This window comes from Carettochelys insculpta, chromosome 30 (genome assembly GCF_033958435.1).
Source record: "Carettochelys insculpta isolate YL-2023 chromosome 30, ASM3395843v1, whole genome shotgun sequence".
Taxonomy (NCBI): Eukaryota; Metazoa; Chordata; order Testudines; family Carettochelyidae; genus Carettochelys; species Carettochelys insculpta.
Window position 1 is genome coordinate 16051084 of NC_134166.1, and position 11458 is coordinate 16062541.

Here is an 11458-nt window from a genome sequence, read left to right on the forward strand (position 1 = left end):
ATAAGGGAAGTCAAAAGGGAGTTTGAAGAACAGCTAGCCAAAAATCTCAAAAAGTAATGGCAAGCCATTTAAATACATCAGAAGGAAGCCTGCTACACAGCCAGCAGAGATACTAAGGGAGCACTCAAAGGCGATAAGGCCATTGCAGAGAGATAACGAACTCTTTGCTTCAGTGGTCACAGCTGAGGATGTGAGGGAGATTCCCAATCCGGAGCTTTCCTTTGCAGATGACACGTCTGAGGAATCTATAGGGGAGGTTTTGGAACAAACTGATAATCTTAGCAGTAACAAGTCACAGGGACCAGATGGCATTCACCCAAGAGTTCTGAAAGAGCTCAGACATGAAATTTCAGAACTTTACCTGTGGTTTGTAACCTATCCTTAAAATCAGCTTCAGCATACTGACTGGATGATCGTTAATGTGACGCTAATATTTAAAAATGGCTCCAGAAGTGAACCTGGCAATTACAGACTACTACGTCTAATGTCAGTACCAGGCAAATTAGTTGAAAGTATAATAAAGAATAAACTTATCAGACACACACGAGATAATTTGTTGGGAAAAAGTCAACGTGGTTTCTGTAAAGGGCACCCATGCCTGACGAACCTACTAGAATTCTTTGACGGGGTCAATAAGCACATGGACAAGGGGGGCGAAATCCAGTGGATGTAGTTTACTTAGATTTCCAGAAAGCCTTTGACAGGGACCATCAAAGGCTCTTAAGTAAAGTAAGTTGTCATAAGAGGGAAGGTCCTCTCATGGACTGAAAACTAGTTAAAAGACAGGAAACAAAGAGCAGGAATGAATGGTAATTTTTCAGAATGGAGAGTGGTAACTAGTGGTGTTCCCAAAGGGTCTGTACTGGGACCAATCCTATTCAACCTATCTATAAATGATCTGGAAAAAGGGGTAAACAGCAAGGTGGCAAAACTTGCTGATACTAAATTGCTCAAAATAGTTAAGTCCAAAACAGACTGTGAAGAACTGCAAAAGGATCTCAGAAAACTAAGGAATTGGGCAACAAAATGGCAAATGAAATTCAATGTGGATAAATGTAAAGTAAAGCACACTGGAGAAAATAACCCCAAATATACATATAAAATGATGGGGACTAAGTTAGATGTAACCACTTGAGAGAGATTTTGGAGTCATTATGAAGAGTTCTCTGAAAACATCCACTCCATGTGGAGCAGCAGTCAAAACCAAAGAGAACATTAAGAATAATTTACAAAGAGCTAGAGAATAGTCAGAGAATATCTTATTGCCTCTACAGAAATCCACGGTATGCCCACAGCTCGAATACTGTGTACAGACGTGGTCATCCCATCCCAAAAAGGTATCTGGCATTGGAAAAGGTTCAGAAAAGGGCAACCCAAGTGATGGGGGTGCTGCATGAGGGGACGTTTTAGCTGAGAAAAGACACGCGACAGATCTATAAAAACCATGGCTGATGTGGAAAAAGCGAATAAGTTACTTACTTGTTCCCATAACAAAAGAACGGGGTTGGGTGGGGGGCTGGGGGGGCAGGTCTACAATGACCAAAGGGAAGGTTTTCTTCACACAATGCCAGGTCGGCCCCTGGAACTCCACACCAGGGGAGGCTGTGGAGAGCAGGACTTTAACAGGGTTCAAAACCAGAACAAGAAAAGTTCCTGGCAGTTTGGTCTGTCGATGGCCGTTCCCAGATGGGTAAGAATGGGGTCCCTGGCCTGTGTGTGTCAGAGGCTGGAAATGAATGGCAGGAGAGCGATCACCTGCTGAGTCCCTGTTCAGTACAGTTCACTCCCTCTGTCAGCAGGCAGGGCACTGGGCTAGCTGGGCCTTTAATCTGACCCTGTGTGGCTGTTCTTATTTTCTCCTGCTGCATCCCCCCATGCGCCTTTCTCCCACAGCTCCAGCCCCTCACAGTAGCTGGACGGTTTGTTTTCTAGCCCACATCTCCCCCAGGCCAAGGAAAAAAAAATAGCCACAGCACTTCAAGCTGATTGACTTCTTTTTAATTGTAACATGTACTAGCAAACCACCCCTCCCCCAGCAAAGGGTCAACTTAGCCAAACGGTTATTTCCATCAGTGGGAACCAGTGGGGGAGACGGGAGGCAACAGAAGAAGTGAGCTACTTCCAGTGTAAGCTCAGCTGCTCGGGGAGGGGTCCAGCACAGAGAGGGTGAGCGGCATCCTCGAACTGCAGCCAGATGGCAGCAGGGACACAACTCCACTGGTGCGCCACAGCCCCTGGGGGCAGCCAGAGAAGCAAGTGGCCTTTGTGATGACGAGCCTGTGGCCAGGGCTGGGAGGAGCTCCACAGTCCCACACAGAGACATGGCCACGGGGGGGCACCAGAGGGGGCAGTGCCAGGGCTGGAAGGAGCCCCATGACCTTGCACACAGGGCTGAGGCAGCAGCTGTGGCCACGCATGACCAGAACTAAAGCCGCATGACCCCAGCCAAGAGCTATGGCACGGACTGTGGCTGCAGGGGGGGGAGTCGGGGTGGCACCATAACCCCCGAGTCAGACCCCCCCCAGCTGGATGTTCTCCAGGCGGACACCCGGGGCACCCTCCGGCTCAGCCGTCGCAGCAGGGTAGATCTCAATGGTCTCCATGATGGTTAGGGTGTTGCCGTAGTCCGGGGTGGTAGCTGTTGTGGCAGCAGCGGCAGCAGCAGCTTCAGCCAGGGCCTCCTGCTCGTTGTGCAGGCGCTGCTCCTGGTGCAGCTTCCGGTGCTTCCAAAGGTTGGAGAAGGAGCGGTAGGCCTTGCCACAGTCAGCGCAGTGGTAGGGCCGCTCACCTGTGTGGATGCGCCGGTGCTCGGCCAGCCGCACAGCAATGGTGAAGGCCTTGCCGCACACCTCACACTTGAAGGGCTTCTCGCCCGTGTGGAGGCGCCGGTGGTCCTTGAGGTGGGTGGACTGCCGGAAGGCCTTGCCACAGTCTGGGCAGGGGTAGGGCCGCTCCCCAGTGTGGATGCGTCGGTGAACCTGCAGTGAGGTCTCTGAGCTGAACAGCTTCTTGCAATCAGCACACTCAAAGCTCTTGGGGCAGGTGATACGACGGGGGGCAGGAGGGGGTGGGGGTGGAACTGGGCGCTCCTCCTCAGGGGCGGCTGCGGTGCCCCCATTGTGAAGCAGCTCGTGGGCCCGGAGCCGGGCGGCTGAGCTGACCTTCTTGCCGCAGGTGGGGCACTCGAAGCGCCGGCTCACCTTGCCACACTTGTGCTCCCGGAGCTGCAGGGCTGTGACGAAGGAGGCGCCGCAGCCGGCGCAGACCTGGGGCTCCTGCCCAGCGTGGCTCAGCTGGTGGACGTCCAGCAGGCGCCGGAGGAGGAAGGAACGTCCACACTCCAGGCACTTGTAGGGGTACTCGCCTGTGTGGTGGTAGCGGTGCATGAGCAGGCGGTAGGGGCGGTGGAAGTTGATGCCACACTCCTGGCACTTGTAGGGGTAGTGGCGGCTGTGCACGAAGAGGTGCTGCTGCAGCGTGGAGGACTGGGTGAAAGCCTTCTGGCAGATCTCGCAGCGGTAGGGGCGCTCGCCAGTGTGGGTCAGGCGGTGGCGCAGCAGGTTGGCCTGCGAGTTGAAACTCTTGCCGCACTCCTTGCAGTGGAAGGGGCGCTCGCCCGTGTGGGTCAGCAAGTGGTTGCGGACATGAGATTTCTTCTTGAACATCTTGCCACAGGTTTGGCACTTGTGACGCCGCTCCAGTCTGTGCACGAAGCGCTGGTGCCGCACCAGCTGTGGGTGCTTGGAGAAGACCTTGCTGCACACCAGGCAGCGGAAACTGGACCCGTGAACCTCTGCATTCCCCACAGAGTAGATGATGGCCATTGGCACAACGTCCTCAGACTTCTTGGGAGATGGCGGGGCAGGCGGGGGCTCCTGTGGGGGCGGCAGGGGCGGCTCCGGTGGAAGGGGCGGCAGGGGGCCGTGGGAGCGGCGGTGATAGAGGAACTTAGTCATGTTAAGGAAGGCCTTGCCACAGGCACACCGGTGCAAGGGGTTGGGGGAGTGGGCGCGCCGGTGGGCCAACAGCACAGCCTCTGTGTCAAAGGCCAGGCCGCAGTCAATGCACAGGTACCGCGACTCACCATTGTGCTTGCCAAGGTGCTGCTGGAGGGCCAGCGGCGTGGGCAGCACCTTGCTGCAGAGCGGGCAGTGGAAGGCCCCCTGGCGGTGGCAGCGGAGGTGCAGCTGGAGCTGGTGTGCAGAGGGGAAGGCCTGCTGGCACTCGGCACACCACAGCTCCTGGCTGCCCTGGTTGGGCCGGTGTGGCAGTGCCGTGGCCTCCTCAGGCTCATTCTTCAGCTCGTAGCTGTGGTCACTGGGCGTGCTGCCGGGCTCTGATGGGGCGGGCGCCACCCCATTGGGCAGGCCGGCTGGTGCTGGCTGCGGGGGCTCGGCCAGGCAGGTGGCGGGCTCAGCCAGATCCCCAGCAGGCACAGCACCCAGGTGGGTAGACTGGTGTTCCAGGAAGTCCTTGGGGGTCTGGAAAAGCTGCAGACACTCACCACACTGGTACAGCAAGAGCTGCACAGCTCCACCATCCCCGCCCAGCTCTGCCACCTCCTCCGGCTTGCGGTAGGAGTGCTCCAGGTCCACCAGCGCCTGGCTCTGCCCGGCAGGTGCTGCCTCGGGGGCAGGGGGCTCCGGGGGCGCTCGGTGGGCCTGCCGGTGGGCCAGCCACACCTCCTGGCTGAGGAAGAGCGCCTTGCACTCCACGCACTCGTAGTGGATCTGGCTGGAGGCCGGCAGCTGGGCGGGCGCTTCCGGCTCCTGGCTCAGGCGCTTGAGGTGCAGCTCCTGGTGCTCCAGCAGCTCCCCGGGCGAGAGCAGCAGCTGCCCACACTCCAGGCACTGGTACTGGCTGCTCTCCTGCACCGCCAGCGCCTGGTACAGCCCGGCCCCGGCCCCGGCCGCGGCCTCCAGCCCCAGCACCTCGTAGCGCTGCTCCGGACCCAGGTGGCTCTGCTGGTGCAGCAGCGCCTCCTCCAGCGCGCCGAAGAGCCGCCCGCACTCCGCGCACACGTAGCGGTGCTCCACGTACAGCAGCGCCGCCTCCTCCTCCGCCGGCGCCGCCATAGCCGGGCCGGGCCGGGGCTGCGGGGAGAGACGGGTCGGCGGGGCGGGGCGGGGCGGGGCGGGGCTGCTTCCCCCCCACGCTCACCGGCCAGCCACCGCTCGCGCTCTCGCTCGCTGGCACCTCAGCAACAAGCCACCTGTCCATTGGCCCAGAGTTCCCAGCCAATCCAGAGGCGCGTTACTGAACTTCCGCCCAATCAGAGATCTCGGCTCATAGCCCCGCCCCCTCCCTCGGGATCCCACATAGTGAGGTTTCGTTATGACGTCAAGCCCAGATCAAAGCGAGGCTGCGGCCGCCATGTTGGCGGTGGTAGAAAAAGGGGCCGTTGAGCCAAACCAATGGGGACGTCGGGGGGGGGGGGGGGGTAGCTTAAACCATTTGTGAGAGGCCAGAGGGGGTTTGGATCAAACCTACTTGAGAGAGCAGAGGGGTGTGGCTAGTCCAACCCTACATTACCCTGGGGAGGCGGGGGGAGGGGCAATACACTGCCCTGGGTTCTCGGGCGGGGAGGGGGGGCTGGAAGGCTGGGGGGTGCTGGGAGCCCGGACTCCTGGGTTCTCTGCAGAGCCCCATTTGGCGGGGTGGGGGAGGTGCAGTTGGCCCCTGGAGCCCCAGGAAGGCGCCAGGGTTCGCTGCACGGGCGGAGGGAGCTGGGGGCCCTGCCGCGCGTGGCGGGTCGGTGCTGCAGCAGTGCGGCCCCCGCTGGGGGCTCTGGGGTCCACCTGGACCTCGGCTCCTCCGCTGCTCAGGAGCCATCGTGACACGAGCGTGAGCCGGGAAGTGGCGACACCAGGTCACTGCAAACAGCTCGGCCCGGGGCTCCCGGGGCCCTCGCAGACCGGGCTGGGCAGCCTGCGCGCAGGAGGATTCGGCGCCATGAATGGCCAATGAGAATCCGAACCGGAGGTAGAAACCGCTGCTGGGGCTCGGCTGCTGGCTCGTGGGAAAGGGCTCGTGAGCCCTGGGGCGCAGCGTCCGGAGCCTCCCGCCTGGCGTGCAGCAGCGACCCTGGCCGCTCCCTGGGCACGGGGAGTCGCTGGGCAGGGAACGGGTAACGAGGCGCAGATGCCCTAGTGCTGGTATATAAAGTCCTGGCACGCCCACAGCTTGGGCACCACCTGCAGACCTGGGCACCCAGCTCAAAAAGGCCCCACTGGGTTTGGGACAGAAGAACAGCGGGTGGGAAGAGCAGCTGACTGAGGAGACGTTCACCAGCCTGGCCCATAAAGGAGACAAGGGAGGAAAACATCTGAGGCCTACAGACACGAGACTGGTGTGAACACGGGAACCAGGAAATGTGATTCCCCCATCGCCAATGTTACAAAGGAGCTGGGCCCAGGGCACTCACAGGAGGCAGATTTCAAACAAACAAAAACCCTCCCTTCCCCATCACCCCGCGGAGCTCTGTCCCTGCCAGGGACACTGGAAAGGCCCAGACTATCGCCAGGTTGCAATAAGAGCACAATAAGTTGGAGGAGACCAGGTCCCCAGATGGCGCCTTGGCAGGGGGTGTCACAGCCTGTGTTTGCCAGAAGCAGGCAATGGGGATGGGAGGGGTCACTCGCTGAGTCCCAGCTCTGCACACTCCCCCCAGCAGACAGGACACTGGGCAAGAGGGACCTTTGGGCTCAGCCAGTGTAGCTGTTCTTCTGGTCTTGTAGAGAACCCAGATGTCGTTGGCCCAGCTGTAACTCCCCTCCCCAAGCTCAGACAGGGCCCAGAGTCCTGGCAGAGTCTCTCACCCCCCACAGAGGTACTGACAAAGTAAGAACTTTCAAATATTCAGCCCCCATCATTGTCCCAGCCCGGCCTCCCCAGCGCTCCAAACAGCTTCATATTGGACAGTGCGTAGCTCTGAGGAGACAAGGAGCCGGACCTCTGTGCTCGCCCAGTCTTCAACCCCCCCAGCCTGCTGCAGCTCTACCCGCTACCCCACCACAGACAACTCCCCACCCCCTTCCCCCAACACACAGCAGCTTTAACCCCCTGCCCCCCTGTGATACAGTGGGGGGTGGATGGCTGTATGACAGTCAGGCTGGATGTGTGTGAGACAGGAGAGCAGCTCACACTGGCTAAGGATGTCCCCTGGGGCTGTAACCTAAGCTGCCAGGTAACACTTCTGTCCTGAACACAGAGCAGGGAGCAGGGTTTTGACTAAGATACAGCAGCTGGAGGCTGTGGGGATAGAGGGAAGGCAGTTAGCTTGGCTGAGTGGGGCTACTGCGTAGATGGGGTGCCCCTCGGGCCTCCTCTTCCCAAGATGGGTTGGAATGACTGTTTCTGCCGGCTGTACTGACACCTCTGCACTGAGCTGTGTCTCTGTCGACTAATAAATGTCCTGTTCTACCTGCTGAGTGAGTCACTCCTGCCTGCGGACAGGGTGCAGAGCGTGGGGACCCCTGAGCCCCATGACAGCTGGTGGTAGCAGTGGGATGCACTGCACCTGCAGATAGGCTTCCAGCAGTGACTGATTGGATGCAGCAGAAGGCAGGGTGTACAAGAGCCAGGGGTGCTGGAGACAGAACAAAGCAATTTTGGGGAATGGTGGGGAGATGGATTACACCCGACTCTTGCAGGCAGACCTTGTGGGGCTGAGCCAAGAGAGGGGCCTGACAGTGGGGAAGGCAACCAGGGCCCAGCTGATTGCCCAGCTGGAAGAGAATGACAGATCCAGGGGGTCAGATCCTGTCCTGGCAGGAAGCGGCCAGTCACCCCCTGGAAGTGTTTCAGACTCTTGGGGCGGGGGGGGGTGCTGTAGACTCCACCAGACAGACATGACGTGCACCAGGCCATGGCTTTGCCAGCAGTGGTTCGTCCTGGGCAGAGTCCCCATGGCAGAGCTGTGATGGCTGGAGATCCAGGTGTGATTACAGGAACTGGAAGACTGGGAGAGAGAGTGCCAGGATCTGGAGAGACAGCAGGAGCACAGGGAGAAAGTGAGAGCATAAGCGGACCATGGCAGAGATGAGACCTGGGCTGCGGTGAATGGGGAGGGGGCCAGGGAGACCGGGATGGCCAGTCACTTTGAGAAGCTGTGATGGGGTTCAGGGTCCCCAAGCTCTGCCCCCCATCTGCAGACAGGAGTGACTCTCACTCAGCAGAACAGTGGGTTTATTAGCCGACAGGACGCAGCGTCGTACAGAGGAGTCAGTGCAGCCGGCAGAGACAGCCAGTCCCATCCACGCTGGGGAGCGGAGGCCCCAAGGGTCCCCGGAGCCAGGGCCTTGCCCCCTCCTTTGTCTCTCTCTCCCAGCCCAGCCTCACTGCTTCCAACTCCCAGTTCCAATTCAAACCCCTCAGGCTCCACCTGCCCCTTTGTCTGCAATACAAAGGTGGCACCTGGTCGCCAGGTTACCCTCAGCAGGAGCCCCCCACCCTCTGTGAGCACCTCACACACACAGGTATCCCCCACTCCATCACATCTCTCCCCCCTTCCAGACCGAACTGAGCAGGGTGACTCCACCGGTGACATGGGGAAGTTCGGGCCCTCCCCATGTGATGGGGCAGGTACCCTTGGTGCTCCCCTTGATGTGCACCACCTCCACGTTGTAATCCTGCAGGGGAGGCTCCACGTCAGGACCCTGGCATTGGCCCTTTTCATTGATGCAGCTGGGCAAGTCCCGTTGGTTCCCTCGGGTTGGTCGGTCTCCCTGCTTCAGCCTCCGATCTATCAGCCATGTTCTCAAGTCGGGCAGGCAGAGCCCATACAGATGCTGCAGCACCAACAGATCAAACAGTTCTTCTCTGGTCTGGGCCCTGCCCCGTCTGCCCACCAGCCCATACAGCTGCTCCAGCAAACGTCTGGAATTCAGTTACAGTCCGGTAAAGGAAGGTACAAATGCTTCCACCCTTGGCGTTTCATCAGACTACTCAGTTTCCCCTTCCATGCCACACAATAGGTTTGGAATGTTCCTTCTCATGTGAGAGGTTGCAAGACTAGTTACAGGGAACAACGGTGACATGTCAGAATTACAAACGCCTTCAACACACAATTCATGCTTCTACATCATTGTCATCATGTTACAGGGCTCTTTCCAAACATTCAGTACATGGTACAATTCCGCAGCTTTTGCTAGCAGCACCCATTGGTTACAGCAGTCAGTGTGAGTAACAGGAACAAACCCATTGCAATTACACATTTACATTACTCCTAGGTATACCACAACCTTTGTGTAACATCCTGGAGAATCTGGCATTGTGGAGCGAAATGGCTGAGGCCTTTCTTTGCACCATCAAGTTCTAATCTTCTCTCTTGCCCCCTGGGGTGGAAATCTGATCTCTCTGGGTGTGCCCTCCCTTCTAACAAGAGCTGGGCCATTGATGGTCTCAGGGAGACGGCCCCCTCCCAGCCAGTCTGGAAATTTGCAAACCAAACTGCTTTTTGAAATATCAAAACAAAAAGCAGTCAAGTACCACTTTAAAGACTAGCAAGCTAACGTATTAGATGAGCTTTCGTGGGACAGACCCACTTCTTCAGCCCATAGCCAGACCAGAACAGACTCAATATTTAAGGCACAGAGAACCAAAAACAGTAATCAAGGAAGACAAATCAGAAAAAAAGTATCAAGGTGAGCAAATCAGAGAGTGGAGGGGGCAGGAGGGAAGGTCAAGAATTAGATTAAGCCAAGTATGCAGACAAGCCCCTATAGTGACTCAGAAAATTCCCATCCTGGTTCAAACCACGAGTGAATGTGCCGAATTTGAATATAAAAGCCAGCTCGGCTGTGTCCCTTTGAATAGTGGTGCGAAAGGCTTTTTCAGTAACACACATACTCTAAAGTCATTAACAGAATGGCCCACTCCATTAAAATGTTGACTAACTGGTTTGTGGACCCTGAGTGTCTTGATGTCTGTTTTGTGCCCATTAACTGTTTGTCTGAGAGAGTTTGAAGTCTGTCTGATATACAAAGCACCTGGGCATTGGTGGCACATGATGGCGTATATGATGCTTTCTGAAGTGGGTCTGTCCCACGGACACTCCCCTAATAAATTATTTTGTTAGTCTTTAAAGTGCTATTTGACTGCTTTTTTGCTTTCTGAAAGTTGTTTTGTGAGACACAGACACAGAATCCACATGAAGGAATTCCGGTTTATCCCTTACTGGCCCACCAGGCCCACAGCTCCTTTGTCCTTCCACCTCCAACTTCTGCCTCCCCATGGAACCAGAAGTGGAGTCCAATATGAGAATATAAGTGTTTCCACCATCAGGAGATGGGGACTTGCTGGCCCTCTCCTGCATCCTACAGAGATTGACTGCAGCTGTTTCACTTGGTTATCACAGGGCTGCTCACATTCCCTGAGAGTTTTCACTTTACTTGGACCAACTTCCAGTTCCTGAGAAACCTTTACCCTGCCTGCTCTGGACCCTTGCAGAGCACAGCCAGTGGTTTCACTCTCAGGCAGGTCCTGGCCATCAGGAGCTGAAACAAACTTCTCCAAGGGCAAAGGGCTGCTCTGGCTCTTACAGACAAGCACCTTTCCTGTTCACTCTCCTTCACCTCACTCCCATTTTCCACAGTCCCCCACAGACGGGTCAGGAAAAATTTCAGGGAAATTCTCTTCCTCAAGAGCTCCCCCAAACAACAGCTCACCCTGTCTGCCTCCACAGGGGCACTGCTCCCTTGAGCCACAAACACCTGGGTTTTCACCTACATCCAGGATCACTTCTGGCCCATCAGGCAGATTTTCACATATTCCCCCTCCAGGTAGACAGCTAGTACCACCGGAGAGAAGGTTGGGATCACTTCCCTCCCTTCTGCTACCAGCTTCTTTATCATCAGGCACCATAACTCCATCGCCAGTCTGCTCTTCCTCGTCTACACGTGCAGCCAACATCGAAATAGCTTATTTCGATGTTGCGACATCGAAATAGTCTATTTCGATGAATAACGTCTACACGTCCTCCAGGGCCGGCAACGTCGATGTTCAACTTCGACGTTGCTCAGCCCAACATCGAAATAGGCGCTGCGAGGGAACGTCTACACGCCAAAGTAGCACACATCGAAATAAGGGAGCCAGGCACAGCTGCAGACAGGGTCACGGGGCGGACTCAACAGCAAGTCGCTCCCTTAAAGGGCCCCTCCCAGACACACTTTCATTAAACAGTGCAAGATACACAGAGCCAACAACTAGTTGCAGACCCTGTATATGCAGCACGGACCCCCAGCTGCAGCAGCAGCAGCCAGAAGCCCTGGGCTAAGGGCTGCTGCCCACGGTGACCACAGAGCCCCGCAAGGGCTGGAGAGAGAGTATCTCTCAACCCCCCAGCTGATGGCCGCCATGGAGGACCCCGCTATTTCGATGTTGCGGGACGCGGATCGTCTACACGTCCCTACTTCGATGTTGAACGTCGAAGTAGGGCGCTATTCCCATCCCCTCATGG

General features: G+C 57.0%; 1 protein-coding gene across 1 annotated transcript; it reads right to left on the reverse strand.

Moving 5' to 3' along the window:
- Window positions 1-1983: 1983 nt before the first annotated feature.
- ZNF574 (zinc finger protein 574) lies at window positions 1984-5173 on the reverse strand. The gene has a single exon (XM_074980656.1). The coding sequence runs from the start codon at window positions 5073-5075 to the stop codon at window positions 2511-2513; it is 2565 nt and encodes an 854-aa protein (XP_074836757.1). The 5' UTR covers window positions 5076-5173; the 3' UTR covers window positions 1984-2510.
- Window positions 5174-11458: the final 6285 nt, after the last annotated feature.